Here is an 18,036-nt window from a genome sequence, read left to right on the forward strand (position 1 = left end):
TGACGACCAACAAATAGTCGACACAAGCAATAAGTTTTCTTCTGTATTGAGAATTGAACGGATCTGTGCACCATTTTTAAAATAGCATTACTTTTTGACCGAAAATGGAGCTCCCCCCCCCCCCCCCCCCACCAGTGTTTCTGTACATGCAATTGCCTCTCACAATTTGGGATGTCTGGTACTGTATTTCAGAGCATGTAGCCTATAGGCAAGATAATTGCTCGTCATTAAGTGTAACTGACTAGATTGCAAATGAAGGCAAGCGCGCACAATTTAGGTGGGCAGGTGAGATTAAGAATGCAGGTATAATGTAGCAGCCGTACACACAGGACTAGGTTGATTAGCGGAACACTGGAGAGGCCTTCGCGTGTAAGCGGGCGTTGTCATGGTGATGACAACGATGACAATTTCATTACCTTTCAGGTGCGACATAATAGATACCACTGGCTTTACATCAAATTTTTGCTTGAAGTGTTTGCCTCCTCAATTGCTAATGTTTACTGATCCTAATATCAGCATAAAATTATTATTTTAATTTAAAAAGTTTCCATAAAATTTGTACTAGTCTTTTGCGATTATGACGTATTGTAACTGAGCTGCTTTTCAATGTTTTTCTAGCTGACCTCACTGCTGTGCCGCTTTTCGCAACCAGGGATGTAGGCCTGGCCAGGAAACGGTTCTGCACGTTTCCTTTTGTCTCATCTCATTGGCATATCTGACACTGTTATGTACACATGCCAGACTATACAGCATTATTATGATTTGGCTTTAGAGTTCAAATGCGAGAAAGCAAGCAAGGAGAAGGGCAAAGTAACACAATAATTTCAACAGTACATTCGTCTACCTCTAGTTCATATTCACCTTCAGGTTCATATTGAGATGGACTACAGACGAATGCGTGAAATATTGTATATTCCATAACAACGTATAAGACGCTTTATCACACAAAAGTTAAACTTTTGAGGGTCAAAGACTTGCACATTTTCCATTGTGAACAAGAGAGTCAAAGACGTACATGTACGTCATTGCCCTTATGCTTAAAACACATGCCTTTTTCTATCATTTTTCTTGCCTGACATGTGCTGCCAATTGTGGGAATACATGGAATATTTTTCTAGCACCGATTCCTCTCACTTTCTTTTGTTATGCTCTACTACAGTGGTGCGCTGGCTAGTTTTGGTTTCGTCCTTTGGCCAGTTTTCACTCATAGTACCCGTAAATCTGGTGGCTTTAGGTTTAGAATTTTTGAAAAACTGAAGGCTTGTTATGTCATTTATGGTGCTACTGTATGCAATTATGCCCGTTTTCATGCAGGCGCAGAGTGACACAGACAATGCAGGTGAGGTCATTTTTCCAGTTTTAAAGACTCTCAAAAATCATTTCACTTCTTTCCGTGAATTCCCCCCCCCCCCCCCCAATGTGGTACCATAGATCACTATGGTACCCCTTTGGGGAGGGGGGATAAAGGTTTGTCACCACGCCTTCCCACCCTCTGTTCTATGTTAGCGTATCAGGCTGCATTGCGCCCCCCCCCCCCCCCCCCCCCCGAGTCCCAACACCTCCTCCCCATTATTTTCATCTGTGAGGCCGATTTTCACCCCCCCCCCCCTGTCCCTCTCGTGCTCACACCTATGATGATTACTATAGGTTTAAGACTTGTTTTTGCTTTCCAGGCACACCACTTTCCGAAGTGCGCTCACCTGCGCAGTTTGCTTGCACCATGGAAGCACGCATCAGTTACTAAGCTGCAACGCGAGTCTGAATAAAGAGATACAGGCCGAGAGACCTTACCTGTGGCAGACAATCACCTACCAATCAGGACATTAAAGAATGACAACCAATTCTGTACACTCGACACAACAGAATGCTTTATTTACAATAAAAAAGTATCTTGGCCAGCTTCTCTGTCTCCTAAATTGAGTTAAAGATGCTGGCCTCAGTCTTATCGTGGCCGAGTACGTGCGACAGCCTGGTTCCTTCCATGTCAAGCCAAATGCTGCCGCCACTTCAGTGGTGGAGTACGAGCGTGTGGTCAACCTCTCATCCGGACTATCTCTGTCACCACATGAGCTGCGAGCCTAGGTCCCTGCGACTGCAGGTGCAATTTTCTCATCAGCAAGGCTTGTAACAGCTTGTACATTGCTGTGAGCACCAGAAAAGTAGGGACTACAACTCTTGAAACGGAGTGTCCACGCACTCTTGTTCACAGTCTTCGCAGATTTCGGACCTCCTAAAGCCTGCCGAAGGCTTCAGCCGCCACGAAACAGTTGGCCACTGTCTCTACCTTCACGTTTTGCCAAGCACCCATCGTCATTTGAATGGCACTAAGCAGGTCGACTTAGAGTTCAATGTCCATGCAGAGGTTCACTAAAATTCTTTAAGGAGTCGCCTCCTGTAACACACGTTGAAACACTTAATGACTGCCTGGTTGAGCGGCTGCAGCTGCGCTGTGGTGTTGGCAGGCTGAAACTTGAGCTCAATGTTTTTGAGCTCGCAGGTGGTGTGAAGGGCTAAGCAGTTATCTGCAAGAAGCCAAGCGCAGCGCCTCGACTTGCCCAGTTCAGAATCTCACGCTTGCCAGCCATTCTGTGAAATAGCCGACGCAACATCCATGCCTTCTTATTAATGGGCCAGTCAAAAACCTCGAGGGTCCAAAATTTCAAATGGATAATAACTGCACACTTGTACAATATGATACTCCTTCAAGGACTTTGTGAATTATTGCTTTAATAAGAAATTTACAGGGTTTAGAACGACCCACTTTGGCAGGTTTCGGTTTCTCGCTCATTCTTCGTACTTTCTTCTGGCAGAGAAGAAAAATGTAGCCTTTTGTCGTGACTATGCCCCCTTTGTCAACGTATCACGACGTCATTAATAAGTCATCGGCGTGAAGTCAAAACCGCACAAAGTTTGTGCCTTGAACGCACATGTCATAGAAGTGCTGGAAGGAAGCACGGTACCAGGAGCACGAGGCACTGGCAAGGTATGCACCCTTCAGCAAGCAGTAAAGTAGGAAGATGCCTCTTCATCTCGGAGGCTTTCATTCTGGCAATGCCAATTGTCCAAGTAGCCTTAGGCTCTACAAAATGGTAGAGGGCAGCACAGGAGAACAGAAATGTGCCCTGCATGGCCAAAACTGCATCACCACAGGGCCAAGGAGCAGTTTCGTAGTGCAAAGGACTAATTGACAAGCTTAGTGGTGCATAATGTTGACCATGAACAAGGCTTCATCGCTGCATATAGAGTAGAATCTCATTAATTTGAACATACTTAATTTGAACTTCCAGTTAATTATAACTGACGCTGTGGTCCCATCAAAGCTATGTGTATTCTAATGGGCGAAAACGCCTGAACGCGCAAGTAGTTGCGACAGTTTATTCTAACATACCGCGCTCCGAAAATGCTCTCAGCACCACGTCCAATTTTGCGGCGGCGCCTCCGACACCTCAACACTACGCACGAAGAAAGAAAAGAAGAAAGGAAAAAAAGGCTGCGGCGGAATGTTTGCTCTCTCTCAAATGCTGATCTGCAACGCGCCTGTGCCACGCTTCCTTTTTCCGTCCCTGCCACGTAGACTCTTGTCCTTTCAACGCCGCGAGCGAAGAGAGAGGAAATAAAAAAGAAAGCTGTCACGGAGTGTTGGCTCGCTCTCAAATGCAGATCTGCTTTTCTCCGCATGGAGACACTCCTCTTTTCTCGTCATGTGCTGGCCATGCTGCGGCTGAAAGTAGTAGCGGAGATGCAGTCGTTGTCGTCTTTTGAGAGTGTCGGCGGTAGACATTGCCGCACGCAATATCTCTTGCCAGGAGAACACTGAAGCAGAAGTAGAAGTGCTTTGCAAGCGGCGTGCCAAATTTATTGACTCTCTGCAAGGCAAACATGTGCAGACGCGAATTGTCAATTAATAACGGATGTCCTGCGATTTGTGAATAAATGCAAGTCTTCCGAAACTTCCCCCTCGTTTGTTAGCTTAATGCACATGCACCACTGCAAGGTGGGCCCTCCGTCTATTTAGCTTTCTTTAATTCTAACTTCCTTTAATTCAAACAAATTTTCGGGCCCCTTCGAGTTCGAATTATCGAGATTAGACTGTACCAGGATAATTGGGGAGGTCTAGGAAAGAAGTGTGGCAGCTTGGGCTAGTTGGTATGGCATGGCGATAGTTATAGCGCGAGAACAAAACGACGACACACAGACAAGAAGGACACGAAAGACACGAGCGCTAACTTCCAACTGAGTTTATTGCGCAGAGCACGAAAATATATAGAGGAGACAGTGACCATGGCACAAGAGCAGAACATGAGTAAGAAAACCAAAAACAAACAGCACAAATACAAAGGCACTGAAAAACAGCAAAGAAAAGCCTAGAAGAAACCGAACCAGAAAGGTAAAGCTACCTGCCCGCACCGAATCCTTCGAGGAACCTGCATTCCTTCTCGGACTAAGCCACGGAGGGCTTGCTAATCCAAGGCACCTGTTCGCGTTACCTGCCCGCACCGAATCCTTCGAGGAACCTGCGCTCCTTCTCGGACAAGGCCACGGAGGGCTTGCTAACACAAGGCACCTGTTCGCGTGCCATCTGCGCAGCCTCGACAATGACCCGGGTGCTTACATCTCTGTGTTTGTACAACGTCGCTGTTTCCTCGAAGAGGGGAACACACTTGCACTCAGTGCAGTGCTGGGCAAGAAAACCATCTTTCCCGTTTTTAACATTGTTCGCGTGCTCTCTAAGCCGATCGTTCAGACACCTTCCGGTCGTTCCGACATAACAAGCACCGCATGAAAGGGGGGTCCTATAGACGACTTCCCGGGAGCAGGCTGCATACCTGTTTCGATGTTGAACTCTGCAATCTGTTGATGATTTTGTTTTCAGGGGGTTGGTAGATTTGGTGAGGCTGATTAATTTGAACGGTGCTGAGAACAGGACACGAACTCCAACGCGTTTTCCGATTTTTTTGAGCCTATGTGATTGATATCTGGTGTATGTAAGGAATCACGGCTATCCTTTCACGTTCTGTATCCGTGTTGATCAGATTCTGTCGCGTCCTCTGCTCCGCCTTCATAGTCCGCAGGATCGTCTCCGCAACAGACGCGATAAACGCCTCGGGGAAGCCTGAAGCCTTAAGGCGGGAAACTTGCGCTTTGAAGCTCGCAGAGATATTGTGGGCGCAAGACCAAGAAACCAAAATAACCAAGAAATCATCCACGTATCTAAAAATTTTGACGACATGCGAGCCTTCTAACTTTTCCTGCAGTTTTTTGCCCATTTTTGCCAATAGAAGATCACTGAGTAGAGGTGCTATGCATGAACCAATTGAAACACCCTTTTTCTGCAGATAAATGCGATCATTCCATTGAACGAATGTAGACGTAAGATACAGCAAAACCAGGTCAAGAAAATTCCGCGAACTAATGCCAGTTTTTAATTGGAAGTTCAATTCCCCGAAAATTTCTATGTTATCCCTTATACATTCTAGTACCTCATCGTGAGGCACCGAGTAGTATAGGTCCTTTATGTCAATTGAAAAACCGAAAAGATTAGATTGATTTGACTGTTTGAAAAATTCTATCAGAGCCTGCGAGTTTTTGATCACAAATGGGTCGTCAATCTTTAGACACTTAAGATGGGTCTGAATAAACAAGCCGAGTTGCTTTTGCCACGTACCACTTTCTGTCACAATGACACGGAAAGGCATGTCAACCTTATGTGTTTTGGCAGAAAAAAACATGCTGAGCCCATTTTTGTCACTTTTGCTAATGTGCTGTGCTAACTGTTTTAACTCTAGTTTACGACACATTTCCCTGGCCTGCGTTTTTACCCTATCTAGACGAATGTCGGTACAACATTTGAAAACAGATTCGATAGCTGTGACCGCCTTTTCCAGGTACAAGCTATTAGGAAGAACGGCGAAACCACTCTCCTTATCTGACGGCACGACACAACATTTGGCAAAAAACTGCAGGAAAAGTTAGAAGGCTCGCATGTCGTCAAAATTTTTAGATACGTGGATGATTTCTTGGTTATTCTAAATTGTAAGTCTTCTATGTTTCACTCGTTGGCCACTCAAACTATAGGCGTGTTCGAAAATTGTTTGCAGCCTCTTGTGGTGACACATGAAATGCTCGATAATGACAAATTACGCTTCTTGGATTTAAATCTGGTTTTTAGCCCACAGCACATCTGTTGGTGTTATGAACCACGTGCGCAGAAACCTCTACTCCCCTTTTCTTCTGCTCACAGTAAGATAGTTAAGCGAGGCATAGCACGAACCTGCCTTGAGAATGCTTTAAATAAATCTTGCGCCCACAATATCTCTGCGAGCTTCAAAGCGCAAGTTTCCCGCCTTAAGGCTTCAGGCTTCCCCGAGGCGTTTATCGCGTCTGTTGCGGAGACGATCCTGCGGACTATGAAGGCGGAGCAGAGGACGCGACAGAATCTGATCAACACGGATACAGAACGTGAAAGGATAGCCGTGATTCCTTACATACACCAGATATCAATCACATAGGCTCAAAAAAATCGGAAAACGTGTTGGAGTTCGTGTCCTGTTCTCAGCACCGTTCAAATTAATCAGCCTCACCAAATCTACCAACCCCCTGAAAACAAAATCATCAACAGATTGCAGAGTTCAACATCGAAACAGGTATGCAGCCTGCTCCCGGGAAGTCGTCTATAGGACCCCCCTTTCATGCGGTGCTTGTTATGTCGGAACGACCGGAAGGTGTCTGAACGATCGGCTTAGAGAGCACGCGAACAATGTTAAAAACGGGAAAGATGGTTTTCTTGCCCAGCACTGCACTGAGTGCAAGTGTGTTCCCCTCTTCGAGGAAACAGCGACGTTGTACAAACACAGAGATGTAAGCACCCGGGTCATTGTCGAGGCTGCGCAGATGGCACGCGAACAGGTGCCTTGTGTTAGCAAGCCCTCCGTGGCCTTGTCCGAGAAGGAGCGCAGGTTCCTCGAAGGATTCGGTGCGGGCAGGTAACGCGAACAGGTGCCTTGGATTAGCAAGCCCTCCGTGGCTTAGTCCGAGAAGGAACGCAGGTTCCTCGAAGGATTCGGTGCGGGCAGGTAGCTTTACCTTTCTGGTTCGGTTTCTTCTAGGCTTTTCTTTGCTGTTTTTCAGTGCCTTTGTATTTGTGCTGTTTGTTTTTGGTTTTCTTACTCATGTTCTGCTCTTGTGCCATGGTCACTGTCTCCTCTATATATTTTCGTGCTCTGCGCAATAAACTCAGTTGGAAGTTAGCGCTCGTGTCTTTCGTGTCCTTCTTGTCTGTGTGTCGTCGTTTTGTTCTCGCGCTATAACTATCGTCTAGGAAAGAAGCACGAGAATCGTTTTTCGAAATAGAGGGTCTGAGCATCGCTGTAATACTAGCAAAATGTGATTGTCCCAATCTGCTGTTTGAATTAGTGAGCTTCTTAGGGGGGGCGGGGGGGTCTAAAGAATGTCAGAACTAGTTTACAGGCCCTTTAAAAGCGTAGCAGACGGGGAGATGCAGTTTTTGAAGCAGTGCAGTGTCTTCACATTGTCAATCACAAAGGGCTGGAACTTTGGCGAGCTACCTAAGTTGGCTGCGGGAAGAATGCTCTCACACACTTTGTGCATTTTGCCCCACGAACTGTGCTGTCCCAGATGTCTAGCATCTTGCTCGGCAGCACTTACCGAAACAGTCAGGTGCCGTCGGTGGGAGAAAGCTTCACGGAAATTTGAGGCCATTCATTCGAAATGCAGTGCTAGATATCATGTCCAATGGTGGGTAAAAGTACCCTTCGATATAAACTTACAAATTGTTGTAAAAATTTTACGGTGATAAATTACAGGTTTATGTAAAGCTAGAAGTTCAGTATATGTGGGTGCAAAATATCTGTATGAATATTGTTATGATTGGCCTGCCTGGCTTGACGCCGCTTTGAAGCACGAGACATTGTGGCTGAGCCTACCCTGATTTCTTCCGAGTCAGCGCTCTTAGAAATGCACCAAGAGCGGCGCCAACAGAGAAATCGTTCTTCTAGTCACCCAAGGTCATCGGCGCCCCTCTTGAAACCCTATGGACACGCCTGACCGACTGACGGATTAGGAAGAGTTCTTGGCCGTCGAGGCGGTTCGCTTTGTTGTCAAGGTGCTCCGGGCAAAGGGCACAGTGTCTGAGAACCATCTGCGGATGCATTTCCCACGTTTTCCGTGGCGCCTTAATGCTACTGTTCCCACAATTTATGGTCTGCCTGGCGCTGCATAGCCATCACTGCAACAGTCTGCGAAATTTACTTCCATGTAAGACTCAACGTCTTCGTGCTGTGCTGTGTCATGCGCGGTGTGGAGCATTTTTTCCCTCGAATTGGCCTGAACTGGGTATGCCTCTTCCCTTTTTCATGGGTTGAGAAGGAGGCAGTTTTTCACCTATCCCTTTTGGGAGCAGAGGTGAAGATGACAAACTTCATTGGACTATCCTGGCCTCCATTGTTTTTTTCCTGCAGGGAATCCTGGGAAGGCCAGGACATGAAATGCGAGCGCCGAGGCGCTCCTGACAAACTCTCTCAAGCTCCCATCATGCTTCCGTCGAGAGCTACCGTGATGCTACCACCATCATGTAACACGCTACCTGTAAATATTGTAACTAAAGGTTACTGTCAACAGCTCCCAGCTCCTCTCGTGAACATCTCCCCTAGACTCTGGCTGGCTTCAGTCCTCTGGGCAGAACCCCGGTTACATCAACTGGATGGCAGCGGTGGGATGCAGCTGACAATCGGTACACATCAACTGGTTGGAAGCGACGGGATGACCGGGCCTCAACGATAAGGTGCGTGCTTGACTTTCTTTGAGTTTTGCCAGGTTTGAGCTTTTGTAGTTTTCTAATACTGTGTGTAATCTTCCGTGCGTATAGGATTCGTTGTACCGCTGCTACCATACGTTACAGCTATTCACTAAATTTTAGCTTTCATGTTCGAAACTGGCAGTAAATTTTACCGTGCGAGTAGGCTTCGCTTATTCCCTTCATAACGTCAGGGCGGGAAAGAAAGTCCTTACTCGTGAATACCATGGAGTTGGTAAAGAAGCTGGATAGACCATACCTCCTAATACTGTGTGAAGAGCTGGGAATTAAGGTTGGGAGAGAAGAGAGAGAGTCGCAGCTGATTAAGGCTATTCAGGAATGCGGAGCGGAGAGTGATGAAAATGAGTGCTGGGAAAGGTTGAAAAGAACAAACGATGGGCTGAGGAAGAAAGAATAAATGAAAAAAGAGGATTGGCTTTAGCAACTTATCAGGCCTTAAATAACACAAACAACGAGAGAGCACCCTCCAATGTGAAAAAGAAAGGCAGTCCTGCCAAGTCTGCGTCTACAGTGAGCCACTGAGAAGACTGAAAGAAACGAAAGGTGTTTAAGGGTACGAAGCCGGTTGTATGCCACCGTTGCAAAAAGCCAAGTCACATCGCAATTGGTTGCCACAAGCCTAGGAATGTTCCCTGTTTTGTGGACAGCAGCAACAATAATCTGGAACAATTGAATCCCCACGTTCAGGTGTCCGTTGTGGATAAAACGTTGTGTAATGTAGCACCAGGCTCAGCCACAGCACTCAATGATGTCGATCCCTACTCCATGAAAAATGAGGTGACCACAGGAGAACGCGCGTGCACACGACAATTAGTTCAAAATAAATCTGTGTGCTTGCCGTTAGCCCACGTTGAGAGTGAGGGACCGTTCAGACTTCTCGCAACAGAAACTGTCGTGTCCCAAAACCTGCCCAGGCATTATCCCTCTCAGAATGACGCGAATGTTCTCTTGAGAGGCCTTTGTTTCGGTGACGAATCGGCGACAGCTCTGACGCCTCTGATGGCCTGCGAGTCTGTTCATGAGGTTTTGGAAGCAGAAAGTGCTAATGAAAAGCAAGTAGACAGTAAAAGTCTAAGTGATGAGGCATTTAGCTTAGCACGTGAGGGAGAGGAGCTTAGCATATCGCGAAAGGATGGTGCACTTAGATTAGTGCAAGGTGATGACTTTCATCAAGGAGAGACATCTAATGGCGAGTCGGCTGGCTTAGAAAGAGTCAATTGTACCGCCGTTTTGAAAGTGCAGACGGTTGGAAAAGATGCCGAGGATAAGCCAGTTGAGCCGCCTGGAGTTTTGAGCAGTGTGCTTCCGAGTATTACTGCTGAGTCGGTGAATGTTTCGTGCTGCCCCGAAAGAAGGCGCCGGTGAAAACATAGAGGGAACGCGAAGGGTCCAAGTTGTCTCGAGCGGAGGCCAGAAATCCCGAGAAAGCGGGCTGGAAATCAAAAGTTGACGGCCCCCTTGAAATCGATATTGGGCGTAAAACGTGTCACAAAGGCGAAGAAACTCGGACGTCGAAGTGGCTGCCTGGTCTCATCGCGTTCAGTGCAGAATAGACAGCCGAGCAGAACGAGTCGCGTTCTAGAAAATGACAAAATCCATCCACCTCCACGGCGAAAAGGTAACCGCTTGGCGGGGGGGGGGGGGGGGGGGGGCAAACAAGGGACGTGGGAGACCATCGGTATGCCTCTGTATCGGAGTTTGAGGGCCGTGCAACAAAGGCCACTGCCACTGAGAGATTCGGACAGGTTTGCTATACCTCCATCGCAATCTGGCCCATCGACAGCTGTCATATGCGCGTCCACCCAGAGTTTGTCTCAAAGGGTTCCTCATAATGTTTGGGACAGTGTAAGGATATCAAGAAGCCTTGTATCCAGTTTTTAATGTTTGCATGTCTGAAGATGACCAAGGAGTATGCCAATTTTTGTAACTCGATTTTCCTCCTCATCATAACTGCAGACATTAAGATACTTGTTGAACTGTGTGTTTGCTTACATTTGGCGAAACTGAACACCCGAGTAAAAGGTTTTGCGCAAGTTGATTCTAAAAGAGAATTAGGCTGAAGGTAAAAGCCTCTGTTTAAACCTTCTGTTTCTGCAGTGTAGTAAAGGTTCTTGTTTCTCTGTTTATTGTATGTCTTACACCCAAATTGACTTAACAGAGAAGTAGGCTAAATGTAAAAGCCTCTGTATAAACCTTGTGTAATTTGCAGCATACTTATTGGTATGCGCATGAGTGTAGTGGAGGTTTTTTGTTTCTCTGTTTGTTTTATGATATACGGACGAGCTTGACTTTGCGTTTTATTTATGCAGTGAGAGGCATAATTCATTAACTACTTCCTTTTGTTTTGTTTAGCCCGTAGCACCTGCGTGCCTGTGAATTTGTCTGGGAAATGATACAAAACGATAGGCTGTTGATTTCTTTCGCGCGTAGTAGGTCCGAGTTTGTTATGGCTTCGTTATTTGATTCTTGACTTTCACGAGTGAGTGCACCAATTGTAAATTTCTAGAGAGTTTTACCAGAACTGTAACCTGGCATTTCTCGAGGTCCGCTGCGTGCTCTCTGTTCGTTGTGCCTCGAGTCTTGCGTTGTTTGTTTCTTGCGTTTGCTAGCCATGGCTCAGGTCCAGAGATTGGTACAGGCTGCATCAACGTCTACAACGGAGCCGATCTACAATCTCTGCGGAGTGCTTTGGTGCTGCAATCCCTTCGAGACCTTCTGTGGTGGCGAACGGGCTGTTATGATCGGCCTGCCGGGCTTGACGCCACTTTGACGCATGAGATGCTGCGGCTGAGCCTACCCCGATTTCTTCCAATTCAGCGCTCCCAGAGATGCAGGAAGAGTGGCGCCAAAAGAGAAACAGATCTTCTAGTTATCTCAGGTCGTCGGCGCCCCTCGTAAAACCCTTTGGACACGCCTGACCGACTGACGAGTTAGGAAGCGTTGCTGGCCGTCGAGGTGGTTTGCTTTGTCGTCAAGGTGCCCCGGGCAAAGGGCCCAGCGTTTGAGAAACGTCTGCGGATGCATTTCCCACGTTCTCCGTGGCGTCTTGATGCCGCTGTTTCCACAATTTGTGGTCTGCCTGGCGCCGCATAGCCATCACTGCAATAGATTGCGAAATTGACTTCCATGTAAAACTCGATGTCTTCGTACTGTGCTGCGTCGTGTGCGATGTGCAGTGTTTTCTCCCTCGAATTGGGCTGAACTGGGCATGCCTTTTCCCCATTTCGTGGGTTGAGAAGGAGGCGGCGTTTCACTTTCCCCTTTCGGGGGCGGAGGTGAAGATGACAAACTTCATTGGACTGTCCTGGCCTCCATTGTTTTTGTTTTTTTTCCTGCAGGGAATCCTGGGAAGGCCAGGACATAAAATGCGAGCGCGGAGGTGCTCCTGACAAACTCTCTCAAGCTCCCATCATGCTTCCGTCGAGAGCTACCGTGATGCTACCACCATCATGTAATACGCTACCTGTAAATATTGTAATTAAAAGTTACTGTTCACAGCTCCCTGCTCCTCTCCTCGATATCTTCCCGAGACTCTGGCTGGCTCCGGTCCTCTGGGCAGAACTCCAAACACATCAGTATATAGAGTAGACTCTCATTAAACAAAACCTGCAGGGACCAGGGAAATATATTCTTTTTAACAGGAGTTCCGTTTACCGAGAGATAAAATATAGGTGCAGAAGGCAAGTATGAAAACAAGCATATCAGAGGCACTTGCTCCATTTAAACAGCTGTCTCATTCAACAGATTTCCATGCACTGAGAGTTCACTGTATGTAGATACAGATGCCACAAACTTCCTGATACTGCACACTTCGTAATGCCTCTTGCATAGCTGTGAAATCGAGTTATCTGTACAAAAAGACGACATCCAGTTTCGCCGATGCATGCAACATATGACTTCCTTTTTATCTCTGCGCAGATACTGTTTCTTGTTGTTCCCGAGCATGAAGCTTCTGCACATACTGCATTTGCCAGCAATAAACAAGGGGTTTCAGCACCCTCCTCTGTCTTTCTATCACAATTCCTTGTCTAGCAATGTTCTAGTTGCAGTATCCCAAAAACTATGGGGAGCTTTCCAAGAGATCATGTGAGTGGTTCCCCATTGGACACTACTGCCAAGCGAATCTGGAAGGTGTGGCTAGGCCCAACGTGGGCCAGCCTACTTCTGTCAAAAAGAGTTGCGACCCATCAAAGGACACAAGAGCTGTCGCGGGAAAACATTATCTCCCACCACTAACGGAGAACCCGGCAAGCGCCTACGGATCGCACTGCAACGGCGTCATCCTAACTTCCACTTCCTTCTTTGTAACTGCAGAGCTGTTCCTGCTCAGAGGAACCCCATTATGTGGATGAGCAAAGCTATCATCATCATGAACTGCACGCTCTCTCTCATTGTACTTCTGCACGTACTGCTTCACTCCCAGAACATGTGTGCCTATTTGTACGGGGTGGGATGCAGTAACTCGGATGGGCGGGAGAACGAGTACAGAGTGAAAGAAATCAGAGTGAAAGAAATAAAGAAAAAACAGAGAGCAAGACCGAAATAGAGGTTAAAAAACAGAATCGAAGACAGAAAGAGGGAAAGAACGCATACCAGAGCAACACAAAAAAGGCATAGCTAGGAGGTGGGAAAATGAAAGCAAGGAGAAGAAAAACGAGACGACAAGCTTAGCGCAGCCATGCATAGGATACAAAGAGGGGAAGGAAAGCGAGGGTGAGCAAGAGTGATGCGAGCGCTTAACGTCCCAAAACCAAAGATGATTAAGATGGACGCCATAGTCGATGGTTCCGGAAATTTCAACCGTGTCAGTTCCTTGAAGCGCCTCGACACAACAGAGTAGACGAGCCTCCAGCATTTTGCCTACATCTAAAGGAGCAAGGGGAGGAAAAGGGAGGTGAAGGTGGAGAGGAGGGAATACAGGAGGGTAACGCCATTAGCTCTACGGTTTTGTCGGTCTCCCCACCTAATGGTGCACGACTGCCGCAGTTTTTGCTCACTTATGTTGATGTCCTCCTTGGCCGAGGTAGGGAACCACCCGGCGAAGCCATGCTCCTGGCAGAAGTTGCTGAGAAAGCGGGCATTGGGCGGCTGGGAGCCCAGGTCGCACTTGTTGGCCACCAGTAGCACGGGCAGGGGCCGTCCGTTTGGCAGCTCCACCTTGGCAGCGAGGTCGGCCTTCCACTGCGTGGCAAAGGCACTACGTGACTCTACTATCGGCCAACTTTGTTCACTTTTCTTAGTTTGGTACAGGACAAGGCTGCAGCTGCCTTAGACAAAAGGCCGCATCATTCAAAAGACACAAAAAATTATTTCTTTCATATTCATAAATTACTCTTCCAGGTTACAAAAACGTCACGAATGCTGCAAAACGCTTGGCAAGTAAGAAAAGACAAAAAAAAGTAAATGCGGGTGGCAGCGCCACTTTAGAGTGGCTGCACCAGTTGCCGTGGCGGGATAGATTTTGACAGCGTTAATTTGAACCTACATCATTAATATTTGTAAAAATGAAATACATTGTTCTTTGGTAGGGCCAGAGACTCAAGTTTCAGAAAATTGGGGCAGTGTGGACAAAGTAAGCTTCAAAGGGGCCCTGCAACACTTTCTCAAGTAGACATGAAATTAATTCACCAAAAGAGCTTACTGCATCACGAATTCACTACCACAAAAATTTCGGGGATCCATCCGGTGCGAGTGGAGTTACAAAGATTTATCGCACTTTGCAATTGCGTTCTGTGCTGGAAGCTAAGCAGGTAGGGACGGCACGAGTAAAGAAAATGCATCACGCGCGCCTCATAACCTCGAGCACTCTTTCTCTCTTCTTTTCTTCGAATACATGATTTTTCAGTGCAATCCCATGCGCACAAGTCGCGGCCTCCCGCTGCAATCCCTGTAACGACAGTGTGTGCCATGCTTAAATCAGCCAATGGCTGATACGACTGCCACGAGCAAATTTTGAGCTTCTTCCGTCATTTGTTGAGAAAAGAGAAAGCAATTTCTAGTCGACTTCGTGAATTTATTCTGAATTGCAGAACGCTATATTTGGCTCACGTGTTCTTGGAAGCACCTACTACCGATCTGCAGCGTCATCTGACTTGCTCAAAAAGTGTTGCAGGGTCCCTTCAAAATGCCCCATGCTACCATCCGAGATTTCAGCAGAACATTTAAAAGTGAAACTTTCAACATTGTTTTTCTAATCTTTTAATAAACCTATGGTGGCCCAATTAATATCGCAAATGTTTCCAGAGTATACTTTATGTGTACAAGCTAATTTATTTCTCTTTAATTTCTCCTTAAAACATCAGTGACCTATTACATTCACAAGAGCAGACAGATCGGCCATGCACTGAAACAACTTTAAACGTGCGGCTCATCTAATAACGGCACCAGTGTACGATACCAACAGCATTCCATGTAGGTGTACTGGATATACAAGCAAAAATAAAGGCGCCCGCTATCCGTCAATCTGGAGTTAAAACGAACCAGCAACAGCTGTGGCCAATCCGTCTGCACGTAGCAGCGATAAAAGGAAGTACAAACCTTCAGCACAGAGTGAAGGGTCGCTGGCCTGAAAAAGAAGAAAAAAAAGGAATATACTAACGTCACTGTCAAGCTAAAGCAGCTGCGCCATAAAAAGGTAGAATGTTTAACTCATGTTAACACGACACGTGGAAGTTGCTTGCTTTGCGCAATAGTGTCTGTACAGTGCTGGAAGATTCCCAGAAAAGTGCTGCAATTATTATTATTATTTTTTTACTGCATCATGTATGTGATGTGCTAACAACTGCCAAGAATCCCATGTAATATTTTTGTTATCGCATGTGACAGACAGCTCATTCCTTTCCTTGAAATGAGCTACTCGTAGACGGAAGAATTACATGTGCGCACATCAAAATGCATCATCCAACATATCAACAAGACTTGCCCAACCACACAAACTAGAATTCACAAATTACAATGAGTTCTCAACATAACACTTCTAAAAAATTGAAAAAGTTGCAGAAGTTTCAAGATATTCATTAATCATTTAAGTTCTTTTAGTTTTATAGTGCATAAAACAATAGTTTTGTTAAATGAAGTGGAGGAGTACATTTTTACAACAAGTTTTATGGTGCGTGTTTCGGAACTGGTGTAATACCTAGAATCCATTGAAAAGTATATCCTTCCCAAAAAAAGTTCATAGAATGCAATATGTATTTCAAGGTAATTACTTAAAACATTAATCAGTAAAATTTGTTCATTATGGCCAGTTTATTCTTCTCACGCTGGTGATGGTGATTTATCTCAAGAATAACAACAGTGCTTTCTACAACCAGAGAATTTTAAACTATTTGTAAGTAGTAAAAAAAAAGAGAAACTAACAATTGAATAAGCATTCTCAAAGCATGCATTCTTGATGTGTACTTCCACAATTTCAAGCACGTTTGTCCTTGCACGATTGCAGTGCTATTGTATGCATTTATTATGCGCTTCTTCCTCATCCGTACACTATTGTAATCGTTATCATTTATTTGTCTATCCACCTTCATAGTTGCTGTGTGCTCTTCATCAGTGTGCCCGTGGCACTTATCCGCTCCCGAGTTTGCGACCAGATAAACATTGTGGAAACCATGATTTCTTAGTACTGTAGTTTTTAGAAGAAGCTTCGCACTTCAAAAGGCAGAACCATAAGCATGTGCAGCACTTCCCTTTAGGGTGGGGCAAAGGTTTGTCATAGTGCCCCCTCTGATTCATGTCAATGTATGGCTTAGTGCGCCCCATGTGCACGCCTATGGACAGAGCACAAGATGCGACGTATGGCCTGTAAGCTTACCTTGACAAGTCGTAGACGATCACAGCAGCAGTGCTAAAGAGAAAGAATAGAGATATGAGAGGGCAATCACGAAGATCTCATATTGAGAAGTAAACAGTCACACTTACGCGTACTTGTAGTACACCCGTGTCATGTATCCAAAGCGTTCATGTCCAGCGATGTCCCTAGTGCAGAAGAAAGAGCCACATTCAGCGATCGAGAGCTCGCTTCCGAGTCGTTCGCTGCAACCGATACCCACCACAGCTGTAGGGTTATGTGCTTATTGCCATTATAGACGAGGTGCTTTAGAGAAAAGTCCACACCGATGGTGATCTTGTAGGCCGGATTGAACACACCTGCCAACGAGACCAGAGTGAAATGCGCTTGGATAAGAAGGCGCGATGTAATCGGAAACATTCAGATCGGAAGGTGTAGAGTAAGAAGAGCAACAACGCATCTATTCCTTTTTATACCATACCGTTACTGCAAATAATTTTCTCAAAAACTGACAAACCATTTCACGCTGAAAAAGTGCGTGGCCAGTGTAGCTGTTCAGCACATGACACAGAGCTGACACACAATTCGGAAACAGAGCCATCACATGCCCTGCAACATGCTGTGCATGCAAGCGTTCCCTTTAACGGTGAACCAGACTGTACAACTCGTGCCATAAGTGATACTGCAAGGAAATATTGCAGATTAGTTTTGACCAACTAGGATTCCTGGATCGGCAGCTTAAGATCAGAGTATTTTGAGCCGCCATGGCTAGCAATAACAAAATAACAACCTTGTGCTAAGTATTCCAGTACCAATGCACTATGGCGAGTACGAGGGCATAAGCAATGAATTACAAACACGCATAATTAGGCAACACCTAGAATACCACGTGTAGTTGGGGGCTCATACTCCAAATAGACAGAATGAAAAATTCTCGAGGCATACGTACCTTCTGTATAACGCCGGATTAATGATGTCTTTCCTGTAATAAACGAACAATAGGTTACAGATAGAGTACCATGCAGTTCATTGAATACAATCGTCTGCAAATAAAGAGCCCATCCGTGTTTTAAAATTATGCAAAAACTTACATAATACAATCATAGTGCGCCATAAATAACACTATGCTGAAAACCGGTCGAGTGGCCAGATTTCTGTCAGTCAACGACAAATAATTAAGCCAAGAGAAGCCTTTGCACATCTTCGTTATCTACACAACTGAACAGGTACGCAGAAAAAGTGAAATAAGCGAGAAAAGCTGCAAACAGAATTTGTACGATCCACATTGATGGAATTCATACAATTCTTTTTTTTTTTACCAGCACATAGGCTACCTTCACACACTGAGAACTGCACAACATAGAAATAAAGGTTTATCGATTATATTGATTAGAGCGATACAGTTTAGCTGCTGCAA

At 45.8% G+C, this 18,036-nt stretch overlaps 1 protein-coding gene across 6 annotated transcripts in view; it reads right to left on the reverse strand.

Annotated features, from left to right (window-relative positions):
- Positions 1 to 18,036, reverse strand: part of LOC142765682 (ras-related protein Rab-32B-like) — a 30,826-nt gene that overhangs the window by 11,289 nt on the left and 1,501 nt on the right. For 2 of the 6 annotated variants that reach the window (XM_075867115.1, XM_075867116.1), the window contains exons 3-8: positions 17,569 to 17,601; positions 16,882 to 16,978; positions 16,751 to 16,807; positions 16,644 to 16,676; positions 15,371 to 15,398; positions 13,831 to 14,014 (exon numbers count right to left, since the gene is read on the reverse strand). In XM_075867115.1, the coding sequence (XP_075723230.1) occupies positions 13,831 to 14,014; positions 15,371 to 15,398; positions 16,644 to 16,676; positions 16,751 to 16,807; positions 16,882 to 16,978; positions 17,569 to 17,601 (432 nt within the window). The other 4 variants (XM_075867120.1, XM_075867119.1, XM_075867118.1 and 1 more) reach the window with 4 other exon arrangements.

This window comes from Rhipicephalus microplus, chromosome 6 (assembly GCF_043290135.1).
Source record: "Rhipicephalus microplus isolate Deutch F79 chromosome 6, USDA_Rmic, whole genome shotgun sequence".
In the NCBI taxonomy this organism is placed as follows: Eukaryota; Metazoa; Arthropoda; class Arachnida; order Ixodida; family Ixodidae; genus Rhipicephalus; species Rhipicephalus microplus.